The 12,654-nt window shown below is 32.9% G+C and overlaps 1 protein-coding gene across 1 annotated transcript in view; it reads left to right on the forward strand.

The window, feature by feature from the left end:
- Positions 1 to 9,455, forward strand: part of LOC142358682 (COMM domain-containing protein 10-like) — a 30,714-nt gene extending 21,259 nt beyond the window's left edge. The window contains exons 2-3 of the mRNA XM_075410191.1: positions 3,836 to 4,233; positions 9,147 to 9,455. Coding sequence (XP_075266306.1) covers positions 3,836 to 4,233; positions 9,147 to 9,360 — 612 coding nt within the window. The 3' untranslated portion in view covers positions 9,361 to 9,455. The remainder of the gene's footprint in view (positions 1 to 3,835; positions 4,234 to 9,146) is intronic.
- Positions 9,456 to 12,654: the final 3,199 nt, after the last annotated feature.

Consider the following 12,654-nt stretch of genomic DNA (forward strand, 5'->3'; position numbering starts at 1 on the left):
TATATTTTAGCTTAAAATAGAATCAACATTCGTTGAATTAAGTTTCTGGATAAATTTACACTTGAGAATAAATTTCTTTTCTTCTTTTCATTGGGGTCTTTAAAATGACTAAAAATTCACTTAATTGTTCCGACCCACTTGAGTGGGGGAGGAACTATATACTCAAGTGGGTTTTTTTGTTCAGAGAATTTTGCCCGATTGATATAATCATCGTAGAGAGTTGTGAGTTATATCACTACAAAAGCCCGTCTAGCGTAGAATATGGAACTTAAAAAGATTTTTTCAATTTTCGCTTTTTATAGGGAGTTATCGGGGTTTGAGTTTTTGTGAATATTAGACGTAATTCAACTGTTTTCATTCATATTTTCGGTATTTTCGACCAAATTTTCGACAATTTTGCTATAATATGTTAAAATTGTTAACTGTAGTGTTATTCAATTTATCTCTAAAGATAGAGGAGGGAGGTTGAATTGTTCGATCCGAGTTTTTTTTTGGCTAGAATCTATGCTAAATTTTTCAAAGTTCAGACTTTTTTTCGTCAGAAAATGGACCAAATTTGCTTTTTTAGCCCTTTTGTTCAAATTTGCTGTTAGTAGACGCCTTAAAACTGCGGACATATTCTTTGTCAGCTTTAAAACGAGCTAGTCGTACTTCTGCTGGCTTTAAGAGTCTTCTGCAATTATATTTTTGCCAGTTTTTTTGCAAATTTTTGCTCGAAAATTAAACAAAATTCATTATTTATTTTTGACAAAACAAAAAATTTGCTTAAAAATGATCTATTTTGCAACCATTTGAGCAATTGAGTGTTTTGTTGGACGCGCAGCAATATCTGGGCTGTTCTTGATCTCACCTTTGATCCTTAAAATATATAATCTTTTAGATTTTAATAGGGCGCGACCTTTTTTCAAAAAGTTTCCGCTATGTAACTGTTTCTTTATGTAATTTACTGACAAGATTTTCAAATCAGGTATCAATTAAAAACCGATATTCTTTTCAATAAACGAGGCCCAAGGAGATTATGTTATTCTTTCAGAGTTAAGCTCATGGTTTTTATGACTCTGACCAATTGTTTTCGTAGAAATTTTTTAGACTCCTTGAGTTTTGCTTTCATTTGTTATACTTTTTGTAGCCCAATGACTTAGCGTCCCCAATCAAAGATCCAGTTTTGCTTTAGAGGAGGTCTAAATGAACCTAGATAATTCTTTCAATTATCTAATGTCTGCTATCACTTTGAATATTTTTGTTTTAAGAAAATATCCGTGAATTCTTGAATTTTGCAACTAATTTATCCTATTTCCTAACTTCGGGAGCAGTCTCAGTGAAAACAGTTGGAAACCAATTTTCTTTGAGTTAAAAATTAATGTCTGTAACAGTTTATTCAAATAATGGTTTCTTTGTTTTTATACTAATCTGTTTCATTTTTTTTAGCATAATTGCAGATTTTATGACCTCATTTTGTTTCGTTGTCGAATTATCACATTATTGACAGGTCCAATTGAAGGAAAGCATATTGGAAAAAATACACAGCGTTGAAAGAAGGCGTATCTTGATATGTTCATTTCTTTTTGAATAGTTTATGCTTTTTGGTCCTAAGACAGTTATCTCTCAAATTGTCACGTTATTGACCAGTCCAATTGAAGGAAAGCATAGTAATGAAATTTCTCAGCGCTAGAAAAAGGCGTATCTGGATATGTTAAATGTTTTTTTGATATAGTTTACGCTTTTTGGGCTGAGGCAGTTATCTAGCAAATTTTTTTGGACTTTTTTGTTTTTTCCAATGTTTGTCTTTCTTTTTGCCGTTATACGCCATTTACCTAAAAACGATAGGTCTCAATTGCTTCCCTTTTTCAAGTTTTAGAGCTCAACCTAGTTGAAGATTTCAGTTTATAGCTTTTTATTTTAAAGACTTCAACATTAAATGTGAAAACAATTCAACATTAAATGTGAAACTCATTTTTGCTTTCATTTTTGTCACCATGTAACTCTATCTCACTAATTAGACGTCTCAATTTATTTTGTTGATTCGATCTGTTTTTCGTGCTTGGTTAAACGTTATGACTGATTGGTTCGACCTTTTAACTTCATAATAAATTTTCGAGATTTCTATACTTATCAATTTTTTTGTTTATTTTTGTTGTCATGTCTACGTCATCCTTTTATAAGGAAGACTCGTTGATGTTGAGATGAGGAGAAAGTGAGTATTTACAGTTCTTGCAGGTAGCATCATATAATTATTGTGCCTTGAAGATTGTGATGTAAAAATGTTTGATGTTTTGGCTTCTTTGTGTTTGTTATTTTGTGAGGTCGTGACTTAGTCTCCTTATTAACCAGTCCAGTTGGCTTCGTGAAGATTTCAAACTTAATCCATCGCTTTTTATTGCTAATGCTAAGTCTGTTATGACTTTTGAAAATACATATTTGGGTTTTTGAGCTTCGTCATTTTTCTCAAATAGTTTTTCAGTTGATTTACATCACAGTCTCCGTGAAAAAGGTCACAACCCTTTGTAGCTTCATACATTTGTTTCGTGGCGGCTTTTTTACTGTTTCTACGAGATTTCATAATATGTTTGAGATTTTTATAATTTTGTTTAGTTTAAAGGTCCTTTGTTTTCTTCTAAATTTATAACAATAATAGTAAGTCCCATTGGCTTTGAACTTTTGCGCAATTGAAAATTTCATAATGACATATTTCAATTGCTTCCTATGAAGGTATAAAAAACATTTTATTGTTTTCAGTTGATATCTAATGTTTTTAATAACTGTGAAATTTATTGTTTTCAAAAATAGAAACGTATTTTTGAACTTCGCAGCTCTTTGCTCTTTTTTGTCCATCTGTTAACCAGTCGCATTGGGGACAGGTCCGATATCTTTTGTTTTGTTTGAGTTTTATCTGATGCGAGTTTGATTTTGTTATAATTTTTTTAAATTTTAGACATCGAGTTTAGGTCGTAAATAGTGTTTGTTGTTTCACTTTTATTATTGTGCTATCTAGTAGTCCTTTTGTCATCAACTTTCATCGGTCCTCCAGCGTGTCATTATTGTATTCTGTTGGTTGTTAATTGAACGATTTGTATGTGTTTGAAAGTTTTCTATCTCTTCATCATTTGGTAGCCAATTAAGTCAAGAATGTGAATGAGTGGGGTCGGAACTTGGGATAACTGTAACAAGAACTGAAAAAGAATTTTTTGTAAGAAGAACTTGAACCTGTTGTTTTTCGACTCCTTTGTCATCTTCTTCCTCGATTCTAGTCCGATTGGAGATTTTTTTCGGCGAATCGTCTAAAAGATGCCATGACATACAGAACTCATTAGAATGATACAAAAAATTGGTTAGAGAATTGTGGAAAACTTTGACTTCGAATTTTTTGGTCTGTTTTTCACGTAAACTTTGAAAAGAATTTCTGAAATTCATTGATTTTTGCTTTGATTGAATCGTACTCAGTTGGGTAAAGTTACCGTACAAATTTGGAACAAAATTTTTTGAAATAAAAATTTTGGAAATTAATAATCCTACCTGCTTTTTAAAATAATTCCTTTGTTCTTTAGAGATTATTTTTCAAATTTTTCCTCGTAGCTGCTGACTTGGTTTGTAAAAAAATGTACGGTTCATTGACAATGAAAAGTGCTCCTGCTCTTAGAAAGATATTTTTCTCTGAAAAACTCCGAAAACTTGATGCGTATAATGGAACCTTGTGCTACGCACAGAATCGCACGTGCCTTCTGGTTATTTTTTAAATGACGGTATCGCATAATTGTACAGTTGTGTGTATCAAAAGTACGTGTGCCTTCAAGATGTCATACTGTAGTTTGAATATTGAGCTACTCAATTTTTTCAGGATAAAATGGAGGAACTTTACACAGACGTGCCTTTTGTGGAACAAAGTGCTGATATCTTAGGATCCATGGAACCAAAAACGGTGAAAAATATCTGCGATAGAGTTATGAGCAGACTTGTGGCTGGTAATGTGAAGCCACAGTTAGACAATACCGAAGTCAACAAAGTTTCCAAATTGCTCGAACGCGAGCTGAACGAAGTTGAGTATTTGCTAACTACAATATCGACCATCTTCCTGAAAGCGGCTTCATACGCTCTCAAGTCTCACAACTTCCTCAACAGTCTAGAATATTTATCACATTTTTCGGATGATGGCAAATCAGCCCTGCATGCTGCTTATGAGGGGCAATTCCAAAATCTGCTGACAGCTCTTAAGAAAGACTCGGTGTTTCCATCCAGGTATGTTTTTTAACTAGTAAGTGAAGGCTAGAACCAAATGGGGGTCTTATCCATTTGTGCCTGTGGCGAAAACCGAAAAATTTTCAAAAAATGTATTTTTGAATACTAATGCTACTCATTGAAACTAGATAGAAATTTCTAAAAACTATTCAAGCCTTAAATGATTTTATTTCGCTAGTTATGAAACCAGGAATGAATAATTGTTTCAAAAATGCATACATAATATGAACTTGAAAACCTTCGACCAATTTTTGTATTCTTTTAGTACCCATTTCAACCGAATATAACTAGGTTCGAATTAAATGATTTGTCAATTGTTTTTCGAGCTATCCAAATTTTGAATTTGACTCGACCTTCAATATTGGTTGTTTTTCTGTTGTTGACAGACTCCGTTGTTTTTGTTAACATTTTTGTGATTTTTTGTCTTCAGTTTTCGTCAATTTTGCTAAAATGTTAAATTGTTAAATTATGGATGGTTTTAACTTTGAGGATGGAAGAGGGTTGCTAAATTTTCTGATACGACTTTTCTAGCCAATATTATGGCTAATTTTCTAAAAAAAAATTCAGACCTTTTTGACCGTGGCATCAAATATACCTCTTCAGCCTACTTTGTTTAATTTTGCCAAAGCATAGAACTAAAATATGCTGACATTTTTTGCAAAAAAGGACTAGTTCCGATTTCGCTTCCTATGGGAGTTTTCTGGAATGTAAATTTATTTGTTATTTGCGAATTTAGATTGATAAATATGCTAAATAAATTTTTAGATTTAAATTTTGTTTGATAAATTATCGATTTTGCAAACATTTGGAACTACCACATGCTTTTAAGGGAGGTGCTGCAATAGCAAGTCTGCTTTGATCTCATCTTGGATTTTCACCATTCAAAATTGTTCGCATTGTATTGGGGCGCTGTCTTTCTTCATTAAAGTTTCGTTTCTTTTAATTACAGTCCAGAATGATTTCATCTTAGGGATCAAATTACAGATTGCATTCACGTGCTAATGAACTTGGATATGTTTTCAGAGAAATGCTCATTTTTTATGACTTCGGTGAAGCCTTTTTGTAAATTTTAATTGGATTCTTCTGTTTTAGTGAATGCGTTTTTATGCAGTCTCATGACATAGTGTCACTAATCAAAAATCCATTGGGCATGCTTGAGCTGTATATGTTATTTTGTAAAATGCGTCTTCCATTTGAGTTTAAAGAGCTTTTTTGAGGTTTGTTTTAATGGGCTTTCATACTACTCGTTTTTTTAATATTTGATTTTTAGGCTTGTCAATTTTTGATGTTCTCTTTAGTTTTATTGTCAGACTATCACAAAAAGGCAAGTCACATTGGTGTTGATACGAAAAGCATTAGAACATTTATGATTTTAATGATAATCTTCTGGATTTAACGTCAGTGACACTGTTTCCTGGCGAAATTCGTTTAAATTTTATTTTGCCTGTTTTTGTCGTTCTTTTGTAGCCATATGACATTTTGCGTCAATGTCTTCAATGAATGTATAAATGAACTTTTTTATTTATTTGAATTGATAGCTATTGGTTTTAATGACTTGGAATTTGTTTTCAAAAATATAGACGTATTTTTGAACTCTATCCTTTGTTTTTTTTTGTCAATTTGTACCTTAGTAACAGGTGTCATTCAGTTCCTTTTTAAGCAAACATTAGTTCATTGATCTGTTTATTTGTTTTATGTTGAACTGTTGCTTTTAAAGCTTTGACACTGTGAAATTATAGTTATATTTTTGTTCTGATGGATTTTTTATTCTTTTTATTGTCTGTTTCACATAGTCGATCTAAAAGGAGGGGCTATGGAAGTTCAAATAAAACCCATGTGAATTTTTTTTTCACTTAACAGTTATGGTTTTAATGGCTTAAACAGCTTGTTTTCGTACGATTGTTTTAATTACTTTGAGTTGTCCCTGAAATCGTTCGTATTTTGTAGTCTGATGACCTCAGTTAATAATTACAGGACACAATGGCTTAAACAGTTTTTTAAAAAAATTACCTGGTTTTCTGTTGAAATTGTATCGTTCCTACGAGTTTTTGAATTTGTAAAAGAAAAAATTCGATGTTTTGGAAATTTGCCAATTTTATTTTGTTTCTTTCAACTTGTAGCGTAGTCTCAGTAGAGACAGGTCACATTCTCTTTGAGTTATTTGAAAATTAATTCTAGTGTGGTTTTGTTTTTAGCTGATTGTTTTATGGCTTTGATATTACGAGTTCTCAGAAGAAATTTTGTGATTTTCTGACCCTCTGCAGGTCAGAAGCTCTCGAAGTCGTATAACCCGCTCTTTTGTTCCCCAAGGCTTTCTACCCATGTAAACGTTGAACAAGTAGAGCATCTTTTCAAGCTTTTCTCACGCACAGTGTACATGAGGTTGTTGTCTCTGAACCCTCTAACAATCTGGAAATAAGAAATCCTGAATTGAAGGTTATATCCAATATTACTAATGATGGAGAAAGTTGTCATAGAGGTCAAAAATGAACTTTTTTCAAAAAGAAAATTAATTAAATACTTGTCCTGCGTTCAACTCTCGGTCTTAAATGAACCGAATTAAATTTAGAAATAAACTGGTTCATTTTTGGAAACTTGTAGGATATTTGGCTTTTTCGCGAAAGAAATTATTAGTTCGATGTCTTAAAATGAGATCAGAAATGAAAATCACATTGTTTAACCATCACTGGTATTACCTATGAACTGATCAGACTCTTAAATAGGGTCCCGATCATTTTTTTTCAGGATTGTTGTTTTTCGGTTCTCTCTACATATTCCCCCTTGGCGGTTACTCTGCTTATAGCACGTGGAATTTGTTGCGTCCCATGGTCATCTGGACTTTACGCTCGAGATTGTTAAAATGGATTTAATTTAAAAAGCGTCGAACTAGCGGAGAGCAATTAATTACAATTGCTAGCCGAAATTATTTTCAAAGCGACCAAATCACTAGTTCACTAATTTTTTCGCACCATTTTTGTAACGGATTTTTAAGTAATTTTAAATCTCACTACTCCATCGTGATTGGCCCAGAATTCTTGCGCAATATCGAGTGAAAAATGGATTTATTTTTGTGCTCATAATCGGTAGTAATAGGTAGTTTGAATTGTACGTCTCCAGGATATCTGAATTGAATTTCAGTTTACCAGACAAAACGAGTACAAAGTCACAAAAGTCGTTATCTGGAAGGATTTACCCAAGAGCCGGGGTCCTTGAATTAAGATCGTGGACCAAATTACATTATGTGAACCTCTGGGGATTAAGAAAACGTTTTCTATTATGGCCCTGCTATTAAAATTAAAACAATCCCTAAAGCGTCTCCAGAAGTTGTTAAACTCATATCATGTAAATTTGTCAAAATTTTCAGGAACGAGGTTATTTTTCAGCGGAAAATTGTTTCATATCAAGTTTTTGTTGTCCTCAGTTTTAAGTTACCATCAGTAAATTAACATCAGTTTTACCATAACTTCGAAGGTGCAATTTTTTGGACACGTTTTTACCTGCATATACGGTAGAATCATCAGCAAGCAGCCGCATGTTGCTGTATTTGATTGTTTGGCAAAAATTGTTTGTGTACAATTGGAAATAGAGAGGCCCTTGAATTGATCCCTGATCAGTTCTCTACGCCTTGATTTTATGCTGTTTATCTCAACCTGTTGAGATGGAATAAAACTATAATTCTCAGTTTGTTTTTAAACTGTTCTCTAAAACCGTAGAAATCTAGTTTATGAGTCCTGTGATCAATTGTGTCGAACTCCAAAAACGCTTCGAAACAATTGATCACAGCGTTCTACTTCGTACACTTAGATTGCTACGGCTTTAGAGAACCGTTCAAAAAGGCATTCGACACGACTGAATATAGCAGAATAGCTTTGAATGAAGAATATCAAGTTCTAAATGGGTTTTTTGTTTTCAATCGACATTCTCACGGACTCGGTCAGTTCAACTAAAGCATTCACTAAAAGTTCTGTTTTTTTTCAATATTATATTTCGAAACAAAGTTGAAAATTTGGTTGAATTGGATTTTTCAGAAGCTTTGTTAATTGAAGGTAACAAACTAATTAGCCTGTAGTTTCCTTGTTGTTCAGGATCTCCGGATTTACACAAAGGTAGAACTTTAGCTATCTTAAGAGAATTAGGATAACAGCGTTTCGAAAACTCAGTCATTATAAAGATAAGCAAGAGGTTCACTTACAACTGGCATCGCCAGTTTATGAATTTTATTATCTATGCCATTATGGGCAGATGAGACCCCGTTTGTAAGTTTTTAAATTGCTCTGGCCACATCGCTCGTATTTATTTTCCAAATAGCAACGTTTTTGTTCAGTTTGCTGCAGTTTTTGTCTGGATGGTATCTTGCTGATGGTACCTTGCTGAGGTTAGGAGCACTGTTCGCTAGAAAATGAATAAAATCTTTTGATGAGTGTATTTTTGATCGTTGTGTTCCGACAGAGTGATTTCAACTTTTGTATCTTTTTTGGATTATCAGCGTACCTAGTTTCAATGACACATTTGTATTTTTGTTAAATTTTTCTGTGTTTTCTTCGGTGGGATGTTCTTCAAAAACTTGAAAATGTTTGTTTCTATCGTTAATTTTTTCTTTCCATTTATCATTGTATCACAGATGTTTTTTGGAACTTTTTTTCTGATCGGAGCAATAAGGTCTAATGCCTTTGAAATATGGCTCGAGAAGAATTTCAATTTCTGATCAATGCTCTCATTAATAGTTGGGGTTCTTAAATGATTTGTGGCATTTTAGCCTTTTGTGAAGCACTCTGGTTCTCTTATTTCTTTCGTTTCGGGTAATAAGATCGTTTTTTGTTGATATTATTGATATATTTGCAGATTTTACAATTCAAAATTTAAGTCAGCATTCTGATTGATCTTATTGTTAAAATTGGACGCTGTATTTACAGATTGGAGAGCGTTGATTGGCACTTGGATGTAACTTTGGCTCAATCCGGGCTGAAAAGGACGAAGAAACCGCAGATCATTATGAACTTGCAAATGGCAGATAGTGGATACAATCCGTCTTCCAATCTGACTGTTGAAATGGATGAGGCCAAGCTAATGCAACTGTTTAAAACTCTAGATACGGTTCAGAGGAACATGGATGCTCTATCACAGTGATTATTGATCCAAATAACTGTCGAATCTCTTATAGTCTACTTTGATTCCATTGTTGTAACCATTTGGATAGATTTAATTTAATTTTATTGTTTCAATCAATTTCAAGTTAGAAGAGATTTAGAGACTTATTAATCTGGATAATTTTACTCAAGAGGAGCCTATCAAAGCTATCAAAACTTTTCCTGTTGAATTCTGATTTGAACGAAACTTCTGGTCGTTTTCATTGAATATTTGGTTCAAAATGAACAAAAGTTTCAGAGACAGCGATTATTTCTTCGCTTCTGTAGAACTTGGAGACGAAAAAAATTAAGAAACATGTTTTAGTTCACACCCAGTCAGGCCTTAGTTTCAGTGTCCTTAATTAATAGCTTTTACCTGAAAAATAACAACATAAAATAAATTTAGAGAGTAAAAACTTGGTAAAACTTTGTCTCCTTGTCCGATTTCTTTTGAAAACAGCTGCTTTCTCACTGCAACTAATTCTTGAGAACAAAATTTGTTAATTCAATGTTAAGTATGTATTACAATAATCATTATAAAGTCCTTCCTGCAGTATTTTAGCTGCTTTGTTAAACCAAAGCAATTCTTTAGAACTTCTTGTTTGAGTCTGTATAGAATGTTCGGAGATTTTCAAGTTCGTTCGGATATAAAAAACAGGGTGTTAGGGCAATTTTCCCATTTCAATTATAACCAATGCCATTATACCCAATGCACTTTCATGTTTTCGTTCAGTAATCCAACTAGGAGTTAGCAGTTATTATTAAACGTATGTGCTAACATTCTTAATGGCCACGTCCATACTTCAAAGGCGTTTGGGAGTTGATATGGAAATATCAGAACACCTTAAAATTATCCGCTTGAGTTTGTTAAAACATACGTGTAATAGCGACTGCTATTTTGTATTCGGATTATTGAAGGAAATTGTCAAAGTGCATTGGGTATAATGGCAATGGGTAATTTTTCATGTAACCTAGAAAGAGTACTGTCTGTTTGATTGCGGTAAGTGATATTGCTTGCTTTTTGTTTCATTCCAAACTCCCAATTTTTTATTTGCGGGTTAAGAACTTAACTCCCGTCTGAAATTTTTTATTTTGCCGAGACACAATCGTATGCGCAGTCATGAGTGGTATCATTGATAAGGTCTCCAAAAAAATCGGTAATTGAATTAGACAGTTTCGCCACGCTTTCAAAGCACTGATGTTAATGCTCAAGTAAGACATTATTTAGTTTTCAACTTTTTACTGCAACTTTTTTCTTAGCATTTGAGATCGATTTAGAAAAAAGAAAAAAGTCAGAATCTGGAGTTTCTTTCACCGAAAAGTGAAAAAACTTTAATGAAAAATGAATTTTCGAAATATTTTGTGATATGGCTTCATTTTCAGACATTGAGTGTGAATAAAAAGGCCTGAGAAAATATTTTGAACTTCGAAGTATTGCTGACTTTAAGCTCTCTGATCATAAAAAGTGACCATCCGAAGTACTATTATGGATACTAACAAAAATTTGGATTATCGTTTGTCTTTGATTACCCAGAGGAGTGTGATGTAATCAAAAATGGCTTTCAATTGTAGGTAGCCAACTGAAATGCGCGATAGACAGAGCAACAACCACAAGACTATAAGTGATTTTTTTAAGAAAAGTGAGCTTATATATCCCTCAATAATCTCCAATTTCCAATCCTTTCGTACATTGTTCCGACCCCTCTTGATGGGGGGGGGGGGGAGAGAATTTTGGCCGATCGATATTTTGATTGTAGAGTTGTAAGTTGTATCATTAAAAAGCCCGTCCATCGTAGAATTTCGAATTAAAAAGATTTTTTTGAATTTGTTTTCTAGAGCGAGTAATCGGGGTTTAAATTTTTGTGAACATTAGACCGATTTGCGTTATTTTTGCTCAGATTTTCCAGAATTTTTGCCTAAAATTTTGTCAATTTTGCTAAAAATATGTATAAATGGTTGAGAATAGTACTGCAGGCTTTATTTTTAAAGACGAAATTGTATTCCTGACTATTTTGATTTAATTTTTTAGCTAAAATTTTGGCTAAATATTTCAAAATTCAGCCTTTTTCATCAAAAATTGTCCGAAATAAGCTTCTTTAGATCCCTTTGAATAAATTTGCCGGTAGTACACACCCAAAAACAACTAACGCAATCTTTGAAAACTTCCATTTCCATTTCGTACTTCCATTTCCATTGAGAGAAGTCTAGAATTAAACTTTTGCCGTTTCTTGCTAACTGTACTCTTTGATTATCAAAAAGGCAGCAATTATTTTTGATCTTTTAAGTAACAAATTATCTAGATCTATAACATTCTAATCAATTGAGTGCTCTTAGTGGACAAACAGCAATAGCAAGGCTGGTTTTGGTTCAATCTTTGGCTGTTACATTCAAAAATAATTCGGGTTGTAATCAGTTGGTCTTTTTTTTTTAAAAAAATCTTTTTTATGTTAGTTAAACAACAACATTTGTAAGCGAAGCTCACTTTTGATACGTCCAAATGGCTTCCTAACCTTTTCCAAATTACTGTATATAGAATCTTTACTCGAAAGATTAGAGTCGTTTTGACTTTTAAAAATGTTGATTTTTTATAAAAAACAATGGCTTATTGAACTTGGCCACTATTTTCTCTCAATTTGGTCTATTTATAGCTTGGTGTCAGAAAAGGAAGACTGCTTCTTCCTCTTCCTTCTCTTTCTACTGAGCTCAAATTAAATCTTTTTTGCGGTTTTACGCGTTAAGTTGGGGTTTTCTGTCTTTGAAACTACTAGATTTCACTAAGTTTTTTATTTTGATTTTGGCATTGGTGCATTTTTACGTTTTTTCTTATTTTGTCACATTACCACATTACTGACAGATCCCGTAATACGCTATGGGTTTTTCAAATAAGGCACAATTGAACACAAAAAAGTTTTTAATGGCATAGATAATGATTTTAACGGCTCCGACACCCTTTTCTCGAAGAATTTAATTGAAATTTTTACAATGGTCTTTAACTGTCCATTTTAATTTCTTTTTAGTCGTATGAAATTTCCCAGATAGTGACTCGTCTGCTTGACTGTTTTTGGAGGAATAAAAGAGCCCGTGTTCTGATTTGAGTAGGTAGCTGATGGCTTTCATCACTTGGAAAACAATTGTTTTCAAAAATAAAAGAAACATATTTTAACTTTGCATTTTTGTTCTTTTTGTCTAATTGTTACCTAGACTCGTTAATTACCGGAAACATATGACATTATTGTCGTTGAAGGAAGGTGTAAGATTGCACTATCTAATGTTTTTCAAAAAAAATTTTCATGAA

This window comes from Convolutriloba macropyga, chromosome 2 (genome assembly GCF_964194025.1).
Source record: "Convolutriloba macropyga chromosome 2, txConMacr16.3, whole genome shotgun sequence".
Classification (NCBI taxonomy): Eukaryota; Metazoa; Xenacoelomorpha; order Acoela; family Convolutidae; genus Convolutriloba; species Convolutriloba macropyga.